The 19,298-nt window shown below is 45.9% G+C and overlaps 1 protein-coding gene across 2 annotated transcripts in view; it reads right to left on the bottom strand.

Moving 5' to 3' along the window:
• Positions 1-966: 966 nt before the first annotated feature.
• The window catches only part of BMERB1 (bMERB domain containing 1), a 589,325-nt gene continuing 570,993 nt past the window's right edge, over positions 967-19,298 (bottom strand). For both annotated transcript variants that reach the window (XM_077448915.1, XM_077448916.1), the window contains one exon: positions 967-4,084. In XM_077448915.1, coding sequence (XP_077305041.1) covers positions 3,972-4,084 — 113 coding nt within the window. In that variant the 3' untranslated portion in view covers positions 967-3,971. The remainder of the gene's footprint in view (positions 4,085-19,298) is intronic.

Raw genomic sequence — 19,298 nt, 5'->3', positions numbered from 1 at the left:
TATGGTTATCTTATGTCACCTGCATTTTTTCTTTTTTTTTTTTTTTTAAAGAACAGAAGCTGGTAAGTGCCTTATACATTTTTTTTTTGCAGCAGCATTCAAGCCCATATATTGATTGAGTTATTTTTAATGGGAGACTATAGTGTTTTTTCAGCATGTACACATTTTAAGTTTATTTAAACGCAAGTGCATTTGGAGGACATTTTAACATTACTTGCTTGCTGTAACATATCTTGGATTATGTTTAATTTTCAGCTTTGTAAAGGTTTTTTTGTCCTTAGAGTGGACCTTTCCACCCTTTAAATCAGTGGTCATTTACCCTGTCCTCAGGGCCCATTAACAGGCCAGATTTTCTGTATTACCTTGGGGAGATGCAGACTAGAATACTACAATCACTGAGCAGCAAATGATATCACCTGTGATGTATTTCATTTATCTTGTAAACCTGGCCTGTTAGTGGGCCCTGGGGACAGGGTTGATGACCACTGCTTTAAGCTATGCATGCTGATATGAAATCATCATACATTTATTAGTTAAACAAACATTTACTTAAAGTGTTTTTTTTTCAACTTTCCATCTATTAAATCTTCTGCCCTTGTTTTAACTTTGGATAGTAAAACATTTTTTCTGCCTGTAAATACCTTATACAGCCCATTTCCTTTTTCTTGCCTGGTAAAAAGCCTAGGCTTAAGACATCATGCACATCTCTCTCTCTCTCTCTCTCTCTCACTCTCATGAGAGTTTGCCAAGAAGAGAGGGGGGGTGAGTCATAAGAGGGCCAATGGGAGCTGCAGAGCTGGAGGTGTGACTCGGTGTAAATCCAGGAAGTGAACAGGCAGCAACTTCAGCTGCCCACAGTTAAAATGGCTGTAGCCAAACTTGGTGGAGGGAGGTTTCTGCAGCATATTTTGCAAGTACAGAATCGCAGTATATATAAAATAATATACAGAGTGGTTGGAGGGAAGCTTCAGAATGGCAAAGATGTTTTTATTACAAATTATATAAGCAGACTACAGTTCCTCTTTAACTTAAAATTACTGTTTTTCCTGGTTGAGTGAGGCACAGGTGAATTAGCCCTGGCATCACAGTTATACTGTGGGAAAGCTACATCAAAAGTACCTTCTTGGGAAATCTAGTCTGTATACTGTGAGATCTCTTTAGATCAGCATTTTTTTTTTTTTCTGCATCATATTATATTCATTGTCACCTGTTCCAGGAGGCAGACTCAGGGTTTCAGGTAGTAAAGGGAGATAGATTCACCTGCCAATAGTTAAAATCTGCAATTATCTATAAGGCCCCTTTCACACTGACGATCCGTTCAGGCCCGCCTGTCAGTTTTTCAGGCGGACCTGAACGGATGCTCCATAGAGCTCTATGGAGCGTCGGATGTCAGCGGTGACATGTCCGCTGACATCCGACCCGCTCCGATACTGCGGTCCGTCGTCATCTGATCTCCCATAGGGGAGAGCGGCGCTGTGACAGGTCTGTCCCTGTCATCTCCCTGCTCAGCGGGGATCGACGGAGTGATCCCCGCTGAGCAAACGGATATCCACGGGGTGGATCAGCACTGATCTTCCCCGTGTGAAAGGACCCTAAGTATATGTTTGAAGACTGCCATTGCTAAATATTTTAAAAGGTGCCTAAGGCTGGGTTCACACATTTGTGACTGCGGTTTGCAGTCCTGAGTCTGGTGCATTTCTGTTCACCAGTTCAAGTGTGATTCAGGTGAAAACTTTTACCTGAATTCACACCTGAACTGAACCCTACAGGGGGTGGGGGGGCAATTGCTGCCCCCCCCCAAAAAAAACCACCATCTGCCACTGCAGAGAAGACTGTAGTCCCTCTCCCAGGTCATTATCTCTGTTTTAACAGAAATGGCGCACTTCTCAGAGTACAGGAAAGAGTTGTAGGTACTAGTAGCTCACAAGGATTAAGATTAAGCAAAAAAAAAAAAAAAATAATGGAAACCCATTCTTCTCTATTAAGATAAGGGTGAAGTTCCTCTATAAGTGTGCGTGTATATATTATTGAATGTAATTGTCATTTTCTTATTAACAGAAAACTGTGAGTGTAAAAAATATGAGAGCCGCCAATGCTTCCTTGTCTTTTTTTTCTATCAGTGCAGGTTTCAGGCTGTTAACTTGGGTTAATTCTGACTTTACTACCAAGTGATTCTACCAAATTCTATCCATACTGTTTCACTATAAGTTCACAAAAAGTGCATACAGATTTGAGACACATTCCCTGGGCAACCCCTTGGGTAAAGAATTAAACCTGCAAGCCTAGATTTTTAGTGGCAGTGTCTTGTCTGCATGTCAGACAGCCAACTGGTTTACATGAGTAACTTTCGCTTTATGCAAATCTGTTTTAATAAATCATACTAAATGCAGCCTATACTTTCTTAGGGTCATATAAGAAACACAGAGGAGCAATAATTTCCAGTACTAAGCAGAGCTAGCCTGTCTGATGGGTAGATATGCCGTTGCTTCTACATACTGTAAAATATTTAAATACTATACACAGAAACAAGGTTTTTAAAATTTTAACACCCCTTCATGAAATTCTTTACAATAAGCTTATCACATTTACAATTTAAAATAGGAAAGTAAAAAGGAAAAACACTATAGCCTCCCTTAAAGTAATGGCTGCAATTTAACTTGATTGAACGCCTAAAAAATACATGCATCTCTATGAAGGCTCAGAACGTCTCATTAACCCACTTACAAGTTAAAATAGTTCCGTGTGATTTGAGCATAACATAGTCCTCAATTGACTCCTAGTCCCTACACTTTGAACCCTTGGGATGGGCATGGAAGGATGCATGTCTAACCATGACCCATGGAGTGTTACACATATACCCAGCCTGTCACCAGCTGTAATGTGCTTTGGGAATGACTAGGACATCTTGCAAATGTCTCTGACAGGTGCAAGTTACCGATCCCCAGGGAAGCCCTAGACTGCTTTATTGGTGAACACTATGCTTAAGCCAGGAACATCACCAACAGGCATTAGGTCATATATGGCTTCCTTTAGACTTGATGATTTGATTTGCTTATAAGTGACGAAATGATGATGTAACAAAGTTGATATGTGTTGCTAGGTTTCTAATACTGTACTACTACTGGTGCACATTTGCTTTTTTTGTTGTGTAAAAATTAGACTACCTGAATCAAAATTGTTAGGCTGATTTAAATGCGATGTAATATTGTAAGCAAATGTGTTATGAAATGGTAAATCCATTTGGATAGCAGCAAACAAGGAAATAATTGAAAAGTCTGTGTTAAATAACATGGTTAGAACATTGACATGTTTTTTTTTTCTCCTCTACCCCAAATACAGACTTCAGGGACTAGTTGCTTGTTTCAGGCCAGTGAAAGATGATTTCTGACTGGTTTCAACTTATTGTGTTTTGTCTTAAAGGTCAAATTGTTTCTTATCCAGCTGCATATTGTTTTGGGTTGTACTGAGCTGTATGGGATGTACCTCTCACCTTTAAGGTAATCCTGGAGGACTGACACAACTGCTGTATGTTGTTGCATTGTATAGGAATTCACTCTCTAGGGCTTTACATTGGTCACCTGATAGCTATATTCAGTCATACTACATACACAGCATGTTAATATCTGAAAGGAGGTGACAACACAGACTACTATTTCTACTAAGTAATCATCACTCAGAACTGTTTACTGTCCATCCAGTAATATATATATATATATATATATATATATATATATATATATATATTCTTTATATCTCTTGGTACATACACGCTTCTCTTTAAACATGCTTGTTGAGTGATCCATGCAACAGAGAGGGATTCACTATTGATACACTATTGTTAAATGTGTTGCTGTATTATCTACAGCATGTACAGTTCTTGGCAGCAGGATTCTAGATGCGTTGAACCCTCTCTTAAAGAACCCAGCCAGCAACTTCTAGAAGAATTTGGATAACCAGATGGAGCCTGTGCGTTACATGATGCTGCACTGGGTGGTCCCACAGCAATCTTTGAGGATGGCCATTCCTGTTTTTGTTATTGATGTTTTGCTTGTTGGAAGTTCAGTTTTCTTCTCTGGGTTCACACCTGTAGTAATAATAATAAAAATAAACTATTTAAAAAAAGCCATGAAAGGGTTAAGAGAACAGGCTAATGTGTTTTTCCAGTCCAAATGATAGTTCTACTCCTGTAGGATTGCCACCCCGACCTTCAAACCTGAACACAGGTTCTATGGCTGATTTGAGTTGGCCTTACATTTATTTAATTAGCCCCAGAGCCTATATTTTTCATGTGTGTTCAGATATAAAGCACTCATTTCATTGGACAATTATGTAGTCTACCATTTCTGAACTACTGTTTGAGAATACTAGTTTAATGTCCTGACTACTGAAGCATTGGTTTCCAAACTTTGAGTCACTGACTTGGAACAAATTATAGTGGTAACGAATTTCAACACTTTGACACATCACAGTTAAAGAATGTTTCTACTGGGTCTGTAAATAAAACGTGAGATTAAGCTAGCCAACTAGCATTTTCAAAAGGAGACCTAAATGGCAGCTTCCATACTTCTGTCATATGTTTTTTAAAAGTGAAGTGGCAAACCAAAATCTTTTTACCAATGTGGGGTTTTTCTCCTCATGTAATTTCCCTTTTCCTCCTGGCTTTGTGAATAGGCCCCCACATTCATTGTCTCATAATAAAGGTCCTACTCCCTTGTGTTCATGCCTTCTAATTGCCCATTTTTCTTTAGGAAGAGGGGTGAAAATGGAAGAGAGAGACAGAGCAGAAATATCTGTCTAGACAAACCCATAGAGTAGCTGCTACAGACTGAAGTCTGTAGATTAATGTTTTTACCATAAACCAAGCTGCCAGCTTCAGCTTTTCCCTGTCTCATGCACAGGGATGGACACTGTGACAATGAAAACTGAAACTGAGAGGCTGCAGATATCACTGTGCAAAGCATAGAGTAAACAAAATGTTTAGAGCCGGTTCACACTGCGGGCAATGCGAGGTGACACGACTCGCCTCGCCGCGCTCTCGCAAGTCGCCCCCGTTCTGTACAATGGAACCGTTCTGAGAGGAGCGACTCGAGTCGCTCCGACTCAGAAAAAAGGTTCCTGTACTACTTCTGGGCGACCTGGGGGCGACTTGCATTGACTTCTATACAGAAGTCATCTGCAAGTTGCCGCTGAGGTCGCGGCAGGTCGCGGCGAGGCAAGTCGGTGTCGCCTCGAATCGCCTGCAGTGTGAACCGGCCCTTAAACAAAATGTTTAAACTACTTTCAAATAAAGGCTGTTGAATGTAAAATATAAACAAAAAAAAATGTATTTTAACCACTTCAAGACTGGACTGTTCCACCCCCATTTGGCCATTTTTCAGATTTCACATTTTGAATAATTACTCAGTTGTGCAACACCGTACCAAAATACATTTTGTAACATTTTTTGAAACAGATAGCTTTGTTTTGGTGGTATTTATATAATATAGATATTTGAAAATTGATCAGTCTTGATATTCTGACAGCCAATCTCAATTCTTGAGATCCCAAAAGGCCAGGACAGTACGAATACCACCCCCAAAATCATCACTTTTTGGAAATTAGACAGTCAAATATATTTAATAAGAGGTATGGTGAGTTTTTGAACTTGACATTTTATTGCTACAATTTTTGGGAAAATGAAAACATTAAAGCGGAGTTCTACCCAAAAGTCTAACTTCCACTCCTTGTACTCCTCCTCCCCTCCAGTGCCATATTTGGCACCTTTCGGGGGGGGGGGGGGCAACAGGATACCCGTCTTTCACAGGTATGCTGTCCCCACTTCCGGGAGCCTCAGCCTCGGGTATTGACGTCACTGCGGGGCTCCCTCCTCCTCCCTCCCTGGCCACTGGGCCAGTAGGAGAGAGGAGCGGTACCTCATGCATGCTCAGTAGGGTTCCCCACATGAAGCTGCAAGGCTACACTGCTGGATTCCCTTATTTGCAATGGAGGCGGCAGCACCCGACAGCTGATGGAAACATCAGTGCAGACATTGCTGGACTCCAGGACAGGTAAGTGTCCGATTATTAAAAGTCAGTAGCTGCAGTATGTGCATTTTGCAATGGTGGGCGGACCTCCACTTTAAATACATTTTTTTTTTCAAAGCTGTCATTTTGAGAAGTTATTTCTCACACACACAGCATAGGCGTATTTACAATTACACCCAATAAAATATTCTGCTATTCTCCTGAGTATGGGGATACCACATATGTGAGCTTTTTTTTACATCCGCATAGAGGGCCTAAAATCTAAGCAGCACTTTCCCAAGTGTTCTTTCAGGGCAGCCCTTGAGAGATGGAGCTCCTCCCATCGACACAGGAAACACATTGCCACAGTTCAAAAAGGCGGTCCCTCAGGTCCCTGGTCAGTCATTTGTGTTTCCTCTGTCGGAGGAACATGTTGCCAGGAACCTGGAGGCCCCTCTCAGGGGCTGCCTGAGAACCTGTAAGCCAAAGGGGACCGGGTCCTGGTTTTTGGCTGCAGTAGGGTCCATACCTGTTTGTTTGTGGCTCGGGTACCGTCCAGCTGAATCGGAGCAGACCCGTTACCCTCCTCCTTCCAGTGCCGAGGTGGCCAGGGGCAGAATGACGCCGGTTTCCCCCAGGAGCGGTGAGTGGAACCTTCCATCTCTGCTCCTTGTTGCGGTGGGGTCGGAGACGCCGAGCGTCATTTCCGGTGGAACCGCGTCATCACTGCGTGCCGAGACTTCCGGTTCCGGGTCTCTAGGGCACAGGGAGGAGAGGGAGAGCCAGCGCTGTGCCTGTGCTGTTCCGACCAGCATCCAGCGATACAGGACTAGTGGCGGGATCCGGAGCGGCAGAGGGGGACCATGGAGGTTATTCCCCAGGATACTCCGGCTGAGGCAGGCACCAGCCAATCCCAGGTAGGCTGCTGGGCATGCTATTACTCTGGTGGTTTAAGGAGTTGTGGTGTCTGTAGGCTGGGATCTGTAGTGCCCCACGGTGGTGGTTAACTCGCAGTTAAGGATGTATGCAGTGGTGGTGATTCTAAGGAGGGACATGGAGCTGACGCAAAAAAAAATTAGTTTTCTTATTTTCAGGCTAAAGAGCTACCAAAGGAAGACAAGGCAGGCCGCAAAAAGTGCCCTAATTGTGGGAATAGGTTGTCCTCTGGCTCTAACAAGGCCCTATGCAAGCAATGCATTGCAAGCTTGCTTAAATCTGAGGCAGATTCCCCCTTGGCTAAATTTTTGGGCTCCTTTAAAGAGGAAATGGGGTCAACTTTTAAGTCTGTCCGGGAGTTAATCACCGATGTAGGCTCAGCTGCCTCCACTAATAGAACAACTGCAATTTCCTCCTCACCATGCTTTACAACACCCAGCTCAGGGGAGCCCCGTATGGTCAGGGAGCCTAGCCCCACGTTGATTAGCCCTGATTCCTCTGATACAGATTCTGATCAGGAAGAGGATCAAGCAACATCTAAAGCCTCAAAGTATAAGCTGTCTCTTGAGGAAGTACATGAGCTAATGGGCGCTATCTGTGATACGCTGGAAATTGAGGAGGAAGAAACTCAGTTATCCAGACATAAGATGTATGAGGCTCTGGGGAAAATGAAAGCAATGGTTTTTCCCGATACATAAAGTGCTTTCTGACCTTGTCCTTTAAGGAGTGGTCTGAACAGGATAAAAAGGTTTTCTTTCCTAATTCCCTTAAGAGAAGGTTCCCTTTTGATGAGAGCCCAGAGGTGGTCTGGAATAAAAATCCTAAACTAGACACTCCTCTGTCCAAAGTCTCAAAGCAGGCTGATTTGGCCTTTGAGAATATGGGCCATTTGAAAGATCCCATGGACAGGAGAACAGACATTGTCTTAAAGAGGGCCTGGGATGCCTCTATGGCAGACTTAAAACCAGCTCTAGCCACTTCTTGTGTAGCTATAAACCTGGAGTTCTGGTTGTCACAACTGCAGGAACATCTAAAAGCAGGCACTCCTAGGGGGGAGCTTTTGAAATCCTTCCCTATGCTTTTCAAGACCACTAGTTTCATCTCTGACGCCTCCACGGACTCCGTAAAATTTACGGCTAAGTCGGCAGCACTTTCAGTGGCAGCAAGGAGGTCAGTATGGATGAAAACTTGGGGGGGAGACACGGCGTCTAAAACCCGCCTGTGCAGCGTCCCTTTTACAGGAGACTTAGTCTTCGGGCCTGAATTAGATTCCGCCTTAGAAAGGACGGCGGATAAAAAGAAAACCTTTCCCGCAAAAAAGAAACATTTTCAAAGAAAATTTTTTGTCCCTTTAAGGAACCCTCTAAATCAGAGAAGAGTTCAACCCACAAAAAGCATTGGTCGGGACATAAGGGGAAAGGGGGCATACTTTTTAACCGCCCCAGTCAGGACCCCAAACCCCAGTGACGTCAGGGTTCCTGTGGGAGGAAGATTAAGCAAATTTCTTCCACAGTGGGAAGAGACAACCTCGAACGAGTTTGTCTTAAATATAATAAAAAGGGGTCACGCGCTGGAAATCCACAGCAGCCCTCCCTCAAAGTTTTTGGTGACAAAACTTCCAAGTCACTCAGAAAAGGCCAGGGCCTTACCTTTACTGATAGGGGAAATGGTGGATCAAGAAGTATTGACACCAGTCCCTATTCAGGAACAAGGGGACGGTTTTTACTCGCACATTTTTGTGGTAAAAAAGCCGTCAGGGAGGCTCAGACTTATTATGAACCTCCGACCACTGAATCGCTCCATCCGTTACAAGAGATGGAGTCCATTTATTCCATAAAAAATCTTCTTCAGAAAGAGATATTTATGGCTACCCTGGATCTAAGGGATGCTTATTTGCATATTCCAATAAGGGAGGAATGCCAAAAATTCCTTCGGATGGCAGTGCAGATAGACACAAAAATTTACCACTTTCAGTGCAGAGCACTCCCCTTCGGTCTATCATCCTCCCCGAGGATCTTTACCAAGGTTCTCGGAGAGGCACTAGTTCCATTGAGGCTTCAATCAGTCTCGATTATTCCCTATCTAGACGACCTGCTTCTAACAGCACACTCGGAGAGTCGTCTTTCTCAGGATCTGGAGTTGACTCAACTCAGCCTGAGTCGATTAGGGTGGATTGTCAGTCAGGAGAAATTCAAGACAACCCCAACACAGGAGATCCTGTATTTAGGTTACTGGATCAAGTCTGTAGATCAGAAAATTATACTGCTGGAAGAAAAGATTTTGAATCTGTGGCAGAGAACATCTTTTCTTCAATGCAGCCCCAAATGTACGGTGAGGGAGGTAATGTCTGTCTTAGGCCTTATGACGGCAGCCATTCCAGCCGTACAATGGGCCAGGTTCCACCAAAGAGACCTTCAGGGATTTCTGTTGGAACAATTGAAGGGCAGAGATCTGGAGGAGGAGGTATTGATCCCTTCAAAAATAAAACGCTCCCTCTGGTGGTGGAAGGATAGGGAGAACCTAAACAAGGGAGTTCATTGGGTCCTTCCTATCACTTCAACACTGACAACGGATGCGAGCAGCTGGGGCTGGGGAGCCCACCTCGGCTCGAGATGGGTCCAGGACAAGTGGACCCCGGAAGAGAAATGTTTCTCCTCCAATTGGAAGGAGCTAACAGCAATCCTGAGAGCTATTTTAGCCTTTCAGCCCACAATACAGGGTCACCATCTACAAGTCCGTTCAGACAACATGACGGCTGTAGCATATATAAACAAACAAGGAGGTACCAGAAGTCCTCGTTTGATGTCGGTAGCCAGATGCATTTTCCAGTGGGCAGAAGCCAATCTGGAATCATTTCTGCAGTACACCTGAAAGGGGAGCTGAACAGCACGGCGGACTTCTTGAGTCGACAAAGATTTTCGAACCAAGAATGGTCCTTGCACCTAGAGGCATTAAATCTTATAACAACTCACTGGGGAAAACCAGAAGTAGACCTTTTTGCGGAAAGGGAATGCAAAGGTTCCCAATTTTTGCTCGCTAAACCCAGGAGATCAGCCCCTGGCTGTAGATGCCTTGCAGACTCCGTGGACTTTCAGTCTGGCGTATGCTTTTCCCCCTCTTCATCTCATCCCGAGGGTCCTAGAAAACTTCCTCACAGAGAAAACCTGTTTGATTCTAGTAGCACTGTTCTGGCCCAGGAGACCATGGTTCACAGCGTTGCTACAATTGACAGACTGTCCTCCTCTAAGGCTTCCCTGCAGACAGGATCTCCTGTCGCAGGGACCTCTTTATCATCCGCAGGTGGCCACACTGAAGCTTTCAGCGTGGTTACTGAGGAGGAAATCTTAAAGAGTAAGGGCCTGACGGATGAGGTAATTGCGACCTTACTACAGAGTTGCAAACCAGTCACGAGGGCTATTTACAAAAAAGTCTGGAGAAAATTTAATAGCTGGCTGAATAGCCGTGAGGAGAAAAACATGAATACGGCTAATATTCTACAGTTTTTACAGGAAGGTGTAAACAAAGGATTAACCCTAAGTACTATTAAGGTACAGATAGCTGCCTTAAGTGTGTACCTAGATGAACGCTTACAGCAAAATCCTTTTTTCACTAGGTTCTGTAAGGCAGTCGCTAGACGTAAGCCGGTCAGAGTCAACAGAGTCCCATCCTGGGATTTAGCAGTTGTACTAAAAGCTTTCTTGGGGTCACCCTTTGAGCCTATCTCAGAGGTCTCCCTAAGGCTTATTATATTTAAGACAGTACTCCTGGTGGCAATCACTTCAGCCCGTAGGGTCAGTGAAATCCAAGCCCTTTCCATCAGGGAACCGTTTCTACAGATCCTAGAAGACAGAGTCATTCTAAAGACAGACCCTGGGTTCTTACCAAAGGTAGCATCTAGCTTCCATAGGTCACAAGATATTGTCCTCCCCTCATTTTGCCAAAATGCAGCAAATGAGAAAGAAGAACGTTTTCATTTATTGGATGTGAGGAGGTGTATTCTAGAATATCTAAAAGTAACAAATCCTTTCAGAATCTCTGACTCCCTTTTTGTCCTTTTTTCCGGGCAGCGTAGGGGGCAAAAAGCTTCAAAAGTAACCATAGCTAGATGGATTAGGCTAGCTATAGCAGAGGGGTATAAGGCCTTGAATAGAGATCCTCCTGAGGGTATAAAAGCTCACTCCACAAGAGCGTTGTCTGCATCCTGGGCAGAAAGAGCTGGTGCCACCCCGGAGCAGGTATGTAAAGCAGCCACATGGTCAAGCTTTTCCACCTTTACAAGGCATTACCGACTGGACCTAATGTCAGGTCGGTCTAGTCAGGATCAGGCCTTTGGGAGGAAAGTCCTCCAGGCCGTGGTCCCCCCCCCCTAATCTGGGAAGTACTTGGGGATCCTCTCAAGGGCTGTCCTGGAAGAACACTTGGGAAAACTGGAGTTAGTACTTACCGGTAACTCCTTTTCCGGTGGTCTTCCAGGACAGCACGATCCCACCCTTTATTTGATTATAGTGATGTACTAATGTTATTACCTGTTATGGTTTATATGTTTTGCATTTCCATCCTTTGGTTCTTGGTGAATGACTGACCAGGGACCTGAGGGACCGCCTTTTTGAACTGTGGCAATGTGTTTCCTGTGTCGATGGGAGGAGCTCCATCTCTCAAGGGCTGTCCTGGAAGACCACCGGAAAAGGAGTTACCGGTAAGTACTAACTCCAGTTTTCAAGCTTACAAAGAACATAAATTACGTTTCTTAGGCCTGATTCACACCTATGCATTTTTAATGCATTTTGCAGATTTGCACTACAGCCCATTTAACATGGTTTCCTATGGAACACATTCTGTAGTGCAAATCTGCAAAAAGCACTAAAAATGCATAGTGAATCAGGCCTAATTTGTTGACACATTTTCAGCGGCCCTCGAGCATCAAGATAGTGGAAACACCCACAAAACTACTCAATTTTGTAAAGCAAACACCCCATTGCCCCATGTATGTTATGGGAGGGATAATGAGTCTTTTAAAAAAAAATAAAAATGTTGCCACAAGTTTTTGGAAAATGTGAAAGAAAATGAAAGTATATTTTTTTACATAACCTCAGTTTAGTAAGATATTTTTAACACACAACATGGACATACTTAGAATTACACCCCAAAACACATTCTGTTATTCCTCCTGAGTATGGAAATACCACGTGTAAGATTTTTCAATGTTTGGACTGATTATACTGGACATTGCATCTTATGTTTCACAAAAAATGATTTCATAACTGGTGTACTGTAATTGTCGCAATATGAAAGATATAAAGCAAATATACTGTGCCAATGGAAAAAAAGCAGCTAGCACAGCAATAGATCAATTGCAAAAAATGAAAACATTTGAACAGTAAATGCAGCTCTCAGAATAAATCTCAGAATAAACTTAAAAAAAAAAAAAAAAAAAAAATATATACGGTATATATATATATATATATATTTATGGTGTAGAGCCCTCTGACCGATACGGATAAGGATGACAGACAAGGATAACATAAACTTGCTTACTTGAAATGGACCTGAAAGTGTGCCTTGGTCTAACGTACGGTATACCAAAATAAGGGGGCATACCTTAAAATGAAATAAATATGAAATGGGTGAAATGAGTACTCATATGAGGAGTGTGCTAGAGTAAAGGCCTGATAAAAGGGGCGGGTGGGCGGGTATCGCGCACTGGAACCGACGAGGAAGGATGGGCGAACGGCTGCTTAAATACCACCGGGCTCCACCCATAATTTCAGGCCACCATACTGGCCTTTCTATTTATGGTGTAGAGCCCTCTGACCGATACGGATAAGGATGACAGACAAGGATAACATAAACTTGCTTACTTGAAATGGACCTGAAAGTGTGCCTTGGTCTAACGTACGGTATACCAAAATAAGGGGGCAAAACACTCAGGTAGGGGAAGCATTTTATTGAACACAGACTGTTACTGGGTAAGCTTGACAAAGGCCTGGGCCATCTCAATCTGCGGATTGGGTACGTAACGTGCAAAACAGGAGGACTTCCATCTGCCCAACTTTTTTATAACATGGACCGGGACCCCTTGGCGGGAGGCCGTTGAAGCTGCCCCGATGCGAAACGAATGTCCTGAGTAGTGCGCAGGATTGAGGTGAAGGATGCCCAGGAGTATCCTGACATGCTCCATGAACTGGGCTGCGTTGAGAGGTTTTGAGTGAAAGGGTAGAAGTGGGCCAGTCCCTGGTTGATCGGCCAAAAGGGTCAACAAGCGGGAGAGGACAGTAACCGGACACCAGCGGTTGTAGGTCTTATAGAAATGTATGTCCGTCCCTGGGCCAAGCTGCTGTGTCTTGGAAACCGCTAAGTGCAAGATGAAGTGGTCCTCGAACCTGACTAGATGGTGCTTGCACAGCATACGTGCCGAGGGGCTACTGCAGGTAAACTCGCCTGGGCGCAGGAAGCCGTAGAAGGCCAGATGTATGGCTGCTTGCAGGACGACACTGACATGGAGACCGAAAGGTGAAGAGGCCAAAATGTCTGACATGTCCCTGAACACTTCGCCTGTGATGGGCAGCCGTTTGACGCTGGAAACTGGCCGACGTTTCTGAATGCCGCGCATGAGAGCCCGGACGGCGTGACAGGTAAATAAGGAGGGCTTGGTAGGGTCCTGGAGGGACGTGAAGTGTTGTATCCCGGCCAAGTACAAGCGGATTGTGTTAAAGGATAATGCCAAGTCCGAATGGCAGTAGGAAAGGAAGGCAAGGACTTGTTTGACCCGGGAGGACTCTGTATTGTGAGATGATGTGAAGCGACTAAAGGCCCTCCAGGCCGACTGATAGGCCTTGCGGGTATTGTCTGAGAGGGAGTGATCGATGAGTTGCGTTGCTGCTGACAAGTGTGGGGCTAATCCAAGATCAGTTGAGACCAGTCCGGGATAGCTGCTGATGTTGGTTCGGCTCCGGGTACCTGATTAAAAAATGAAACAAAGTTAAAGCGGGAGAGAGCATCCGCCGCCTGATTAAATTTGCCGGGAACAAAGGAACAATGAAGGTTGAACTGAAACAATAATGAGAGCTGGGTCAGTCGCCGCAGGAAGGACATAATCTGTAGAGACCTGGACCTGCCTTTATTAACAATCTCCGCAGTGGCCAGGTTATCTGTAGAAAAGACCACCATCTGGCCCGACCAGCTGCGGCCCCAGGTGTGTGCAGCGGCTACAATGGGATATAGCTCAAACAGGGAGGACGTTTCAGTGAAGCCAGGAATAGCCAGTATCTGTGGAGGCCAGGGGGCTGCGAGCCAGAGGTTGCCAAAGATCGCCGCAAAGCCAGTGGAGGCCGCCGCGTCGGTCACCACCCGAGGTGAAAGGGCGGACACGGAGGGGACGAACAGGGACACTCCGTTCCAAGAAGATAAGAATTCCTCCCACATGGCTAGGTCTGCCATAGCCGCGGAATCCAGGCTGAGTACTTGCTCCGGGTCCTGGGAGTGGGATAACAAGGCTAACAGGCGTGACACGAACGAGCGCCCCTGGGGGATGATGCGCATAGCAAAATTAAGCATACCAAGAAGGGACTGAAGTTGTCTCTTGGTACAAGTTCTGGCATGAGTGAAGTCCCTCATGACCGTCCTGATGCGGGTCAGTTTATCCGGGGGAAGGCTGGCCTGCATAGTGTTGGTGTCTAGGCTGACCCCGAGGAAGGTGATAGCCTGCGACGGACCCTCCACCTTGTGCTCGGCGATGGGGACATTAAGATTGTTGAAGACTACCCTCAACTTACCCAGATCTCGTGGAGGAGAGCCGGGTGGCTCTATCAGCAGGAAGTCATCCAGATAATGAATGACTTCCTGACACTGGGCTACGTGTAACAGGATCCAAGCAAGAGCCTGCGCGAAGGTGTCGAAGAGCCAAGGACTACTTTTGGACCCGAACGTGAGTTTAGTGGCAAAGTAGTACCGCTGCCTCCACTTGATTCCATGCCAGCACCAGAGGGACGGATGGATGGGAAGAAGTTTAAAAGCGTTTGAGATGTCGGCTTTGGAAAGCCAGGTACCTGTGCCTGTTTTAAGAATGGCCTGGATGGCCATGTCTACTGATGCATATTTAAGGGAGAATTCCTCAGAGGGAATAAGGGAATTGAGGCTGGGAACCATGGAGGAATGAGGCGCTGACAAATCATAAATCAATCTGAGTTTATTAGAGAACTTGCCCTTGACAAGCCCAATAGGGCTGACTCGCCAGGTGCTGAAAGGGGGCTGTTCAAAAGGGCCGATGACAAAGTCCTGATCTAGCTCAGATTGCAGCAGTTGGTCGATGGCTAGTTCATCCGTGGCTGCTGACCGTAGGTTCTGGCATTCATGCGTGCAGTGAGGGAGGGAGACAAGTCCAGTGTGAAAACCTTCTGTGAAGCCCTGGACGAGGAAGGTGGACAGTGAGGGGGTAGGATGACTGGAAAGGTAGACGCTAAGCCATGCGACATTGAGTCGGCTCAGTCAGGACCTTTTGAGCTGCTTGACCTCACACATGAGCCGGGGGTGAGCTCTATGGCACTGGGTGCACACATGGAGCAGCCTACACTGACTGAAGTTACACGACCCGCTGTTGTAGTTGTTGCAGATCGGAGCACCGCCCATGGTCTTAACTGGGCGCCCTAGCTTATCGGTCTGTGGCGGGCGAGCTGGTGCTTGCAGGCCCTGAGCGGTACCCGAGGTAGATGGACCGTCGAAGGGAGAGGCTGCCACTGAGGTAGCGCACCAGGCCGCAGTATGTGTTGCTGACTGGCATATTGCACACAGAGGGGACCGTAGCCCCGCGAAGTGGCGGCAAAACAGTTCGGTGTCCATGGTGCTCCAGTCCGTAGGGGTCTGGAACTGGGAGAGCCTGGCAGCTGCTCTAGCGGAGAAGGAGCGGTGATAGTCATAGAATGAAAACCCGCCGTACTTGTACCCCAGGTCAACTACCACATGGAGGTACCGATCTAGCTCCTCCCTTCTGCCAGGGGAGGCTGAGCAAATGATGTCCCTCATCATGCCGAAGGCCAGGGAAAACTCGGTGATAGAGAGTTTCCTGTCTAGTCTGGGATCCTTGGCCTTGAGGACCACTGATACGTCCCCCCAAGTATACGCCTTGTTCTCTGCCAGCTCGTGAATCGAGATCAGAAGAGAAGCCAAGTTGACGTCCTTGCCCTCTAATATATCTTTTCTGATGTTTGCTGACACCAAATGAGATGGGTACACTATTGGTGCACCTCCGGAGATACCTGCGGGAAGACTAACAGCTGGCTGGGATGCTGGCTCTGGCGGAGAAACAGAGGGGTGGGTCTCTAGGAGGGCCACTCGGCCCTGTAGATCAGACATCGAGGTAGTGAGGGACGACACCAGGGTGTGGAGCTGCGAGATAGAGGAGGCGATGGAGCCCAATGAGGCCTGATGAGCCGAAGCCTCCACCACCGCGGGGGGAGGAAACAGGAGCCGGAAAAGCTCTGCCTTTCTGGCTGTTGCTGGAAAGGGGACGCCCCTGCGTCTCAGCTCGGCTGTCAGCCTGGGAATGGTCCATGCTCTGAATGCCCTTTGACTGCCATTTTCTGAAACGGATGGGGATAATGGAGCCGTGAGGTCCTCGCTGTCAGCCTGGGACATGGTAACGGAACGTGGGTCTGATGAGGCTACGCCCTGTGATCCGGGTTTTCTCCTAATATGGACCTACAAGGGGTGACATGGATTATAACTGGTTGGAGACTCCTACAGAAATACCTGTTTTAAGGAAGGATGCTTTTGCTGAAGGGCGTTTTCCCCCTAGATGATTTATGCTTACCGAAGGAGGCACCGTCCGACCAGGTGCAGGCTGGACCTACTGAACTCGACTGACCTGAGGAGATGAAGGTGAAGTTTTGTTTGAGACTCGCACCTGATGAAGGCTAGCTAACAGTGGAGGTGAGACTTCAGACATGAGATGACACCAATGAAAGAAAACAGATGAAATTTCTCTTCTCTTCCCCCCTACCCCCTTTATTATATATATATTTTCCCCCCTCTTTTTTTTTTTTTTTTTGTGAAATGAGGCTGACGAGCAAGGGCCCCCCGATAGGAATCCAACATTGAAGAATCAACTGGACTCGAAGCGGGAAGCGATACGTGACCGTGAAATGAGTAAATCTGCCATGACAGAGATCCGAATCGCCATGCCACAGACTTGCGACCGAGCACGAAACGGAAACTGGAGCATGTACTGAAATGAGGCCAATCCTGGGGCACGCCGGGACGAATTGGATCGTAAATGTGATTAATTCGTACCGGAACGTGATAGGTGAAATGAAATGAAACCCATGACAAAGACTGGAATCAGAAGACGAGCCCATGCACCTAACAGATGAATCCTGTCTTTGGAGCATGTACTGAAATGAGGCGTAGCAGCTGGGCACACCGGGACGAATCGGTGCATCCAATAAATGCAACAAGATTCGAATCGGAGCGTAATAAGTGACAGAAATGATATCCCATGACAGAGACAGGAATCAACGACTGGACTGATGGTAGCAACAAAGAATCCGTCTCTGGCGCATGTACTGAAATGAGGCGTAGCAGCTGGGCACACCAGAATGAATCGGTGCATAACAATATGCGACAGGATTCAAATTGGAGTGTAATAAGTGACAGAAATGATGTCCCATGACAGAGACAGGATTCAAGGACTGATCTGTAGGTTTACAAGAGAATCCGTCTCTGGGGCATGTACCGAAATGAGGCGTAGCAGCTGGGCGCCCCAGGACGAATCAGTGCATAGAGAAATGCGACAAGACTCGATTTGGAGCGTAATAAGTGACAGAAATGGTATGCCATGACAAAGACAAGAATCGGGGACCGTGCGTGATCCTGCGAGTGATTCAGTCTCTGGAGCATGTACAGAAATGAGGCCGAACCCTGGGGCACTTCAAAGCGAATCGGTGCACCGGAGGTGCGACAGGATTCGCGCCGGAGCGCGACTAGTGACAGAAATGTTTTTGAGACAGTAGAAATGACTGGGACTGAAATGAATGAAACGAGATGACAAATGAGACACATAACACAATTGCATAAATGAAGAGACATATTCGAACTGGAGTGGACCAAGCGAAACGTGCGGACTGTTTGCCTTGTCGTAACAAGCAGTCGGCTGTGAGTCGAACGATTCGACCGCTACAAATAGAAATGCTCGGGCAGTCGAACGATTTCGACTGCCGTACCTGCGAATGAATCGCCTGACGTGGCAAAATCGAACGTGTCGAATGATGATAACGACTACATCGAAAGTAGAACATAGTGACATGCGTACGAGGCCACCGAAAACATTCGATATGAAAGGACCGAGCGGCTCGTGAGTATAAGCATGATGACGGTACATCGAAAACATAATGAAAAAGAGGGTGCCGAAGCCCTACCTGCGACAGCCGGCCCGAGGCGTAGCGACAAATTCGACGGGTACAACGACACTCCGACGGCGAAAACCTACGGGTGCTGATGGATGAGAGACGGTTTGTCAAAAAATTGGAGACGAATAACGCGGGAGCTGACGAACAGGCTCACTGCGTCTGGTCTGGATAGTCGGCCCTTGATATCTGACGTATCAGATATCGCGCACTGGAACCGACGAGGAAGGATGGGCGAACGGCTGCTTAAATACCACCGGGCTCCACCCATAATTTCAGGCCACCATACTGGCCTTTCTATATATATATATATATATATATATATATATATATATACACATTAAGTGCACATACATGATCCAGGAAGAAACTCAAGCAACATATATATGCAAGCAATGTATATAGACACTAAATATACGTGTATGGTAGACCAAAAAATTCATATACTATGTGACAATCAAAATATGAGAGAATGATGTCCAATAAAGTGAAGGAAATTTTTTTTTAATTAAATTATAGTCCTTAGTGTTTGGACAGGTGAACCAAACAATAAATTGTAGATATCCAAAACGTGGTTCAAAATAACTGACACTTGAACTGGATAATGTGGGGACAAGACCACCATGTATGGAACATGGAGCCCACCAGGTTACACCATCTGTAGTACAGTGGGGAGGAATCTGAGTATATTGTGACCAGTCTAGCAGGAACATAATACCATCTCGTAAGGATCTTTACATTTGCTTCAATCAAAGATACGTTCATGATACCTTTATATGCTCATTCAAACGATTGCAACCATCGAGTTTGGTCCCACGAGAACTCCACGTCCAATTCCCAAGCTCGGCCTAAGATGGTTTGCTGTCTGTGTGCCAGTAAGGAATAAATGTTTGAGATACCTCCCCTCTGATCCATGATATTGGAGCACTATTGTTCGTAAAATGTGGATTTGGAGGGTTCACGT

This window comes from Lithobates pipiens, unplaced genomic scaffold (assembly GCF_037356315.1).
Source record: "Lithobates pipiens isolate NorthernLeopardFrog02 unplaced genomic scaffold, aLitPip1_a1.2 Scaffold_22, whole genome shotgun sequence".
NCBI lineage: Eukaryota > Metazoa > Chordata > Amphibia > Anura > Ranidae > Lithobates > Lithobates pipiens.
The sequence above is the reverse complement of the archived record's forward strand: the minus strand, read 5'-3'. Positions and strand labels throughout refer to the sequence as shown.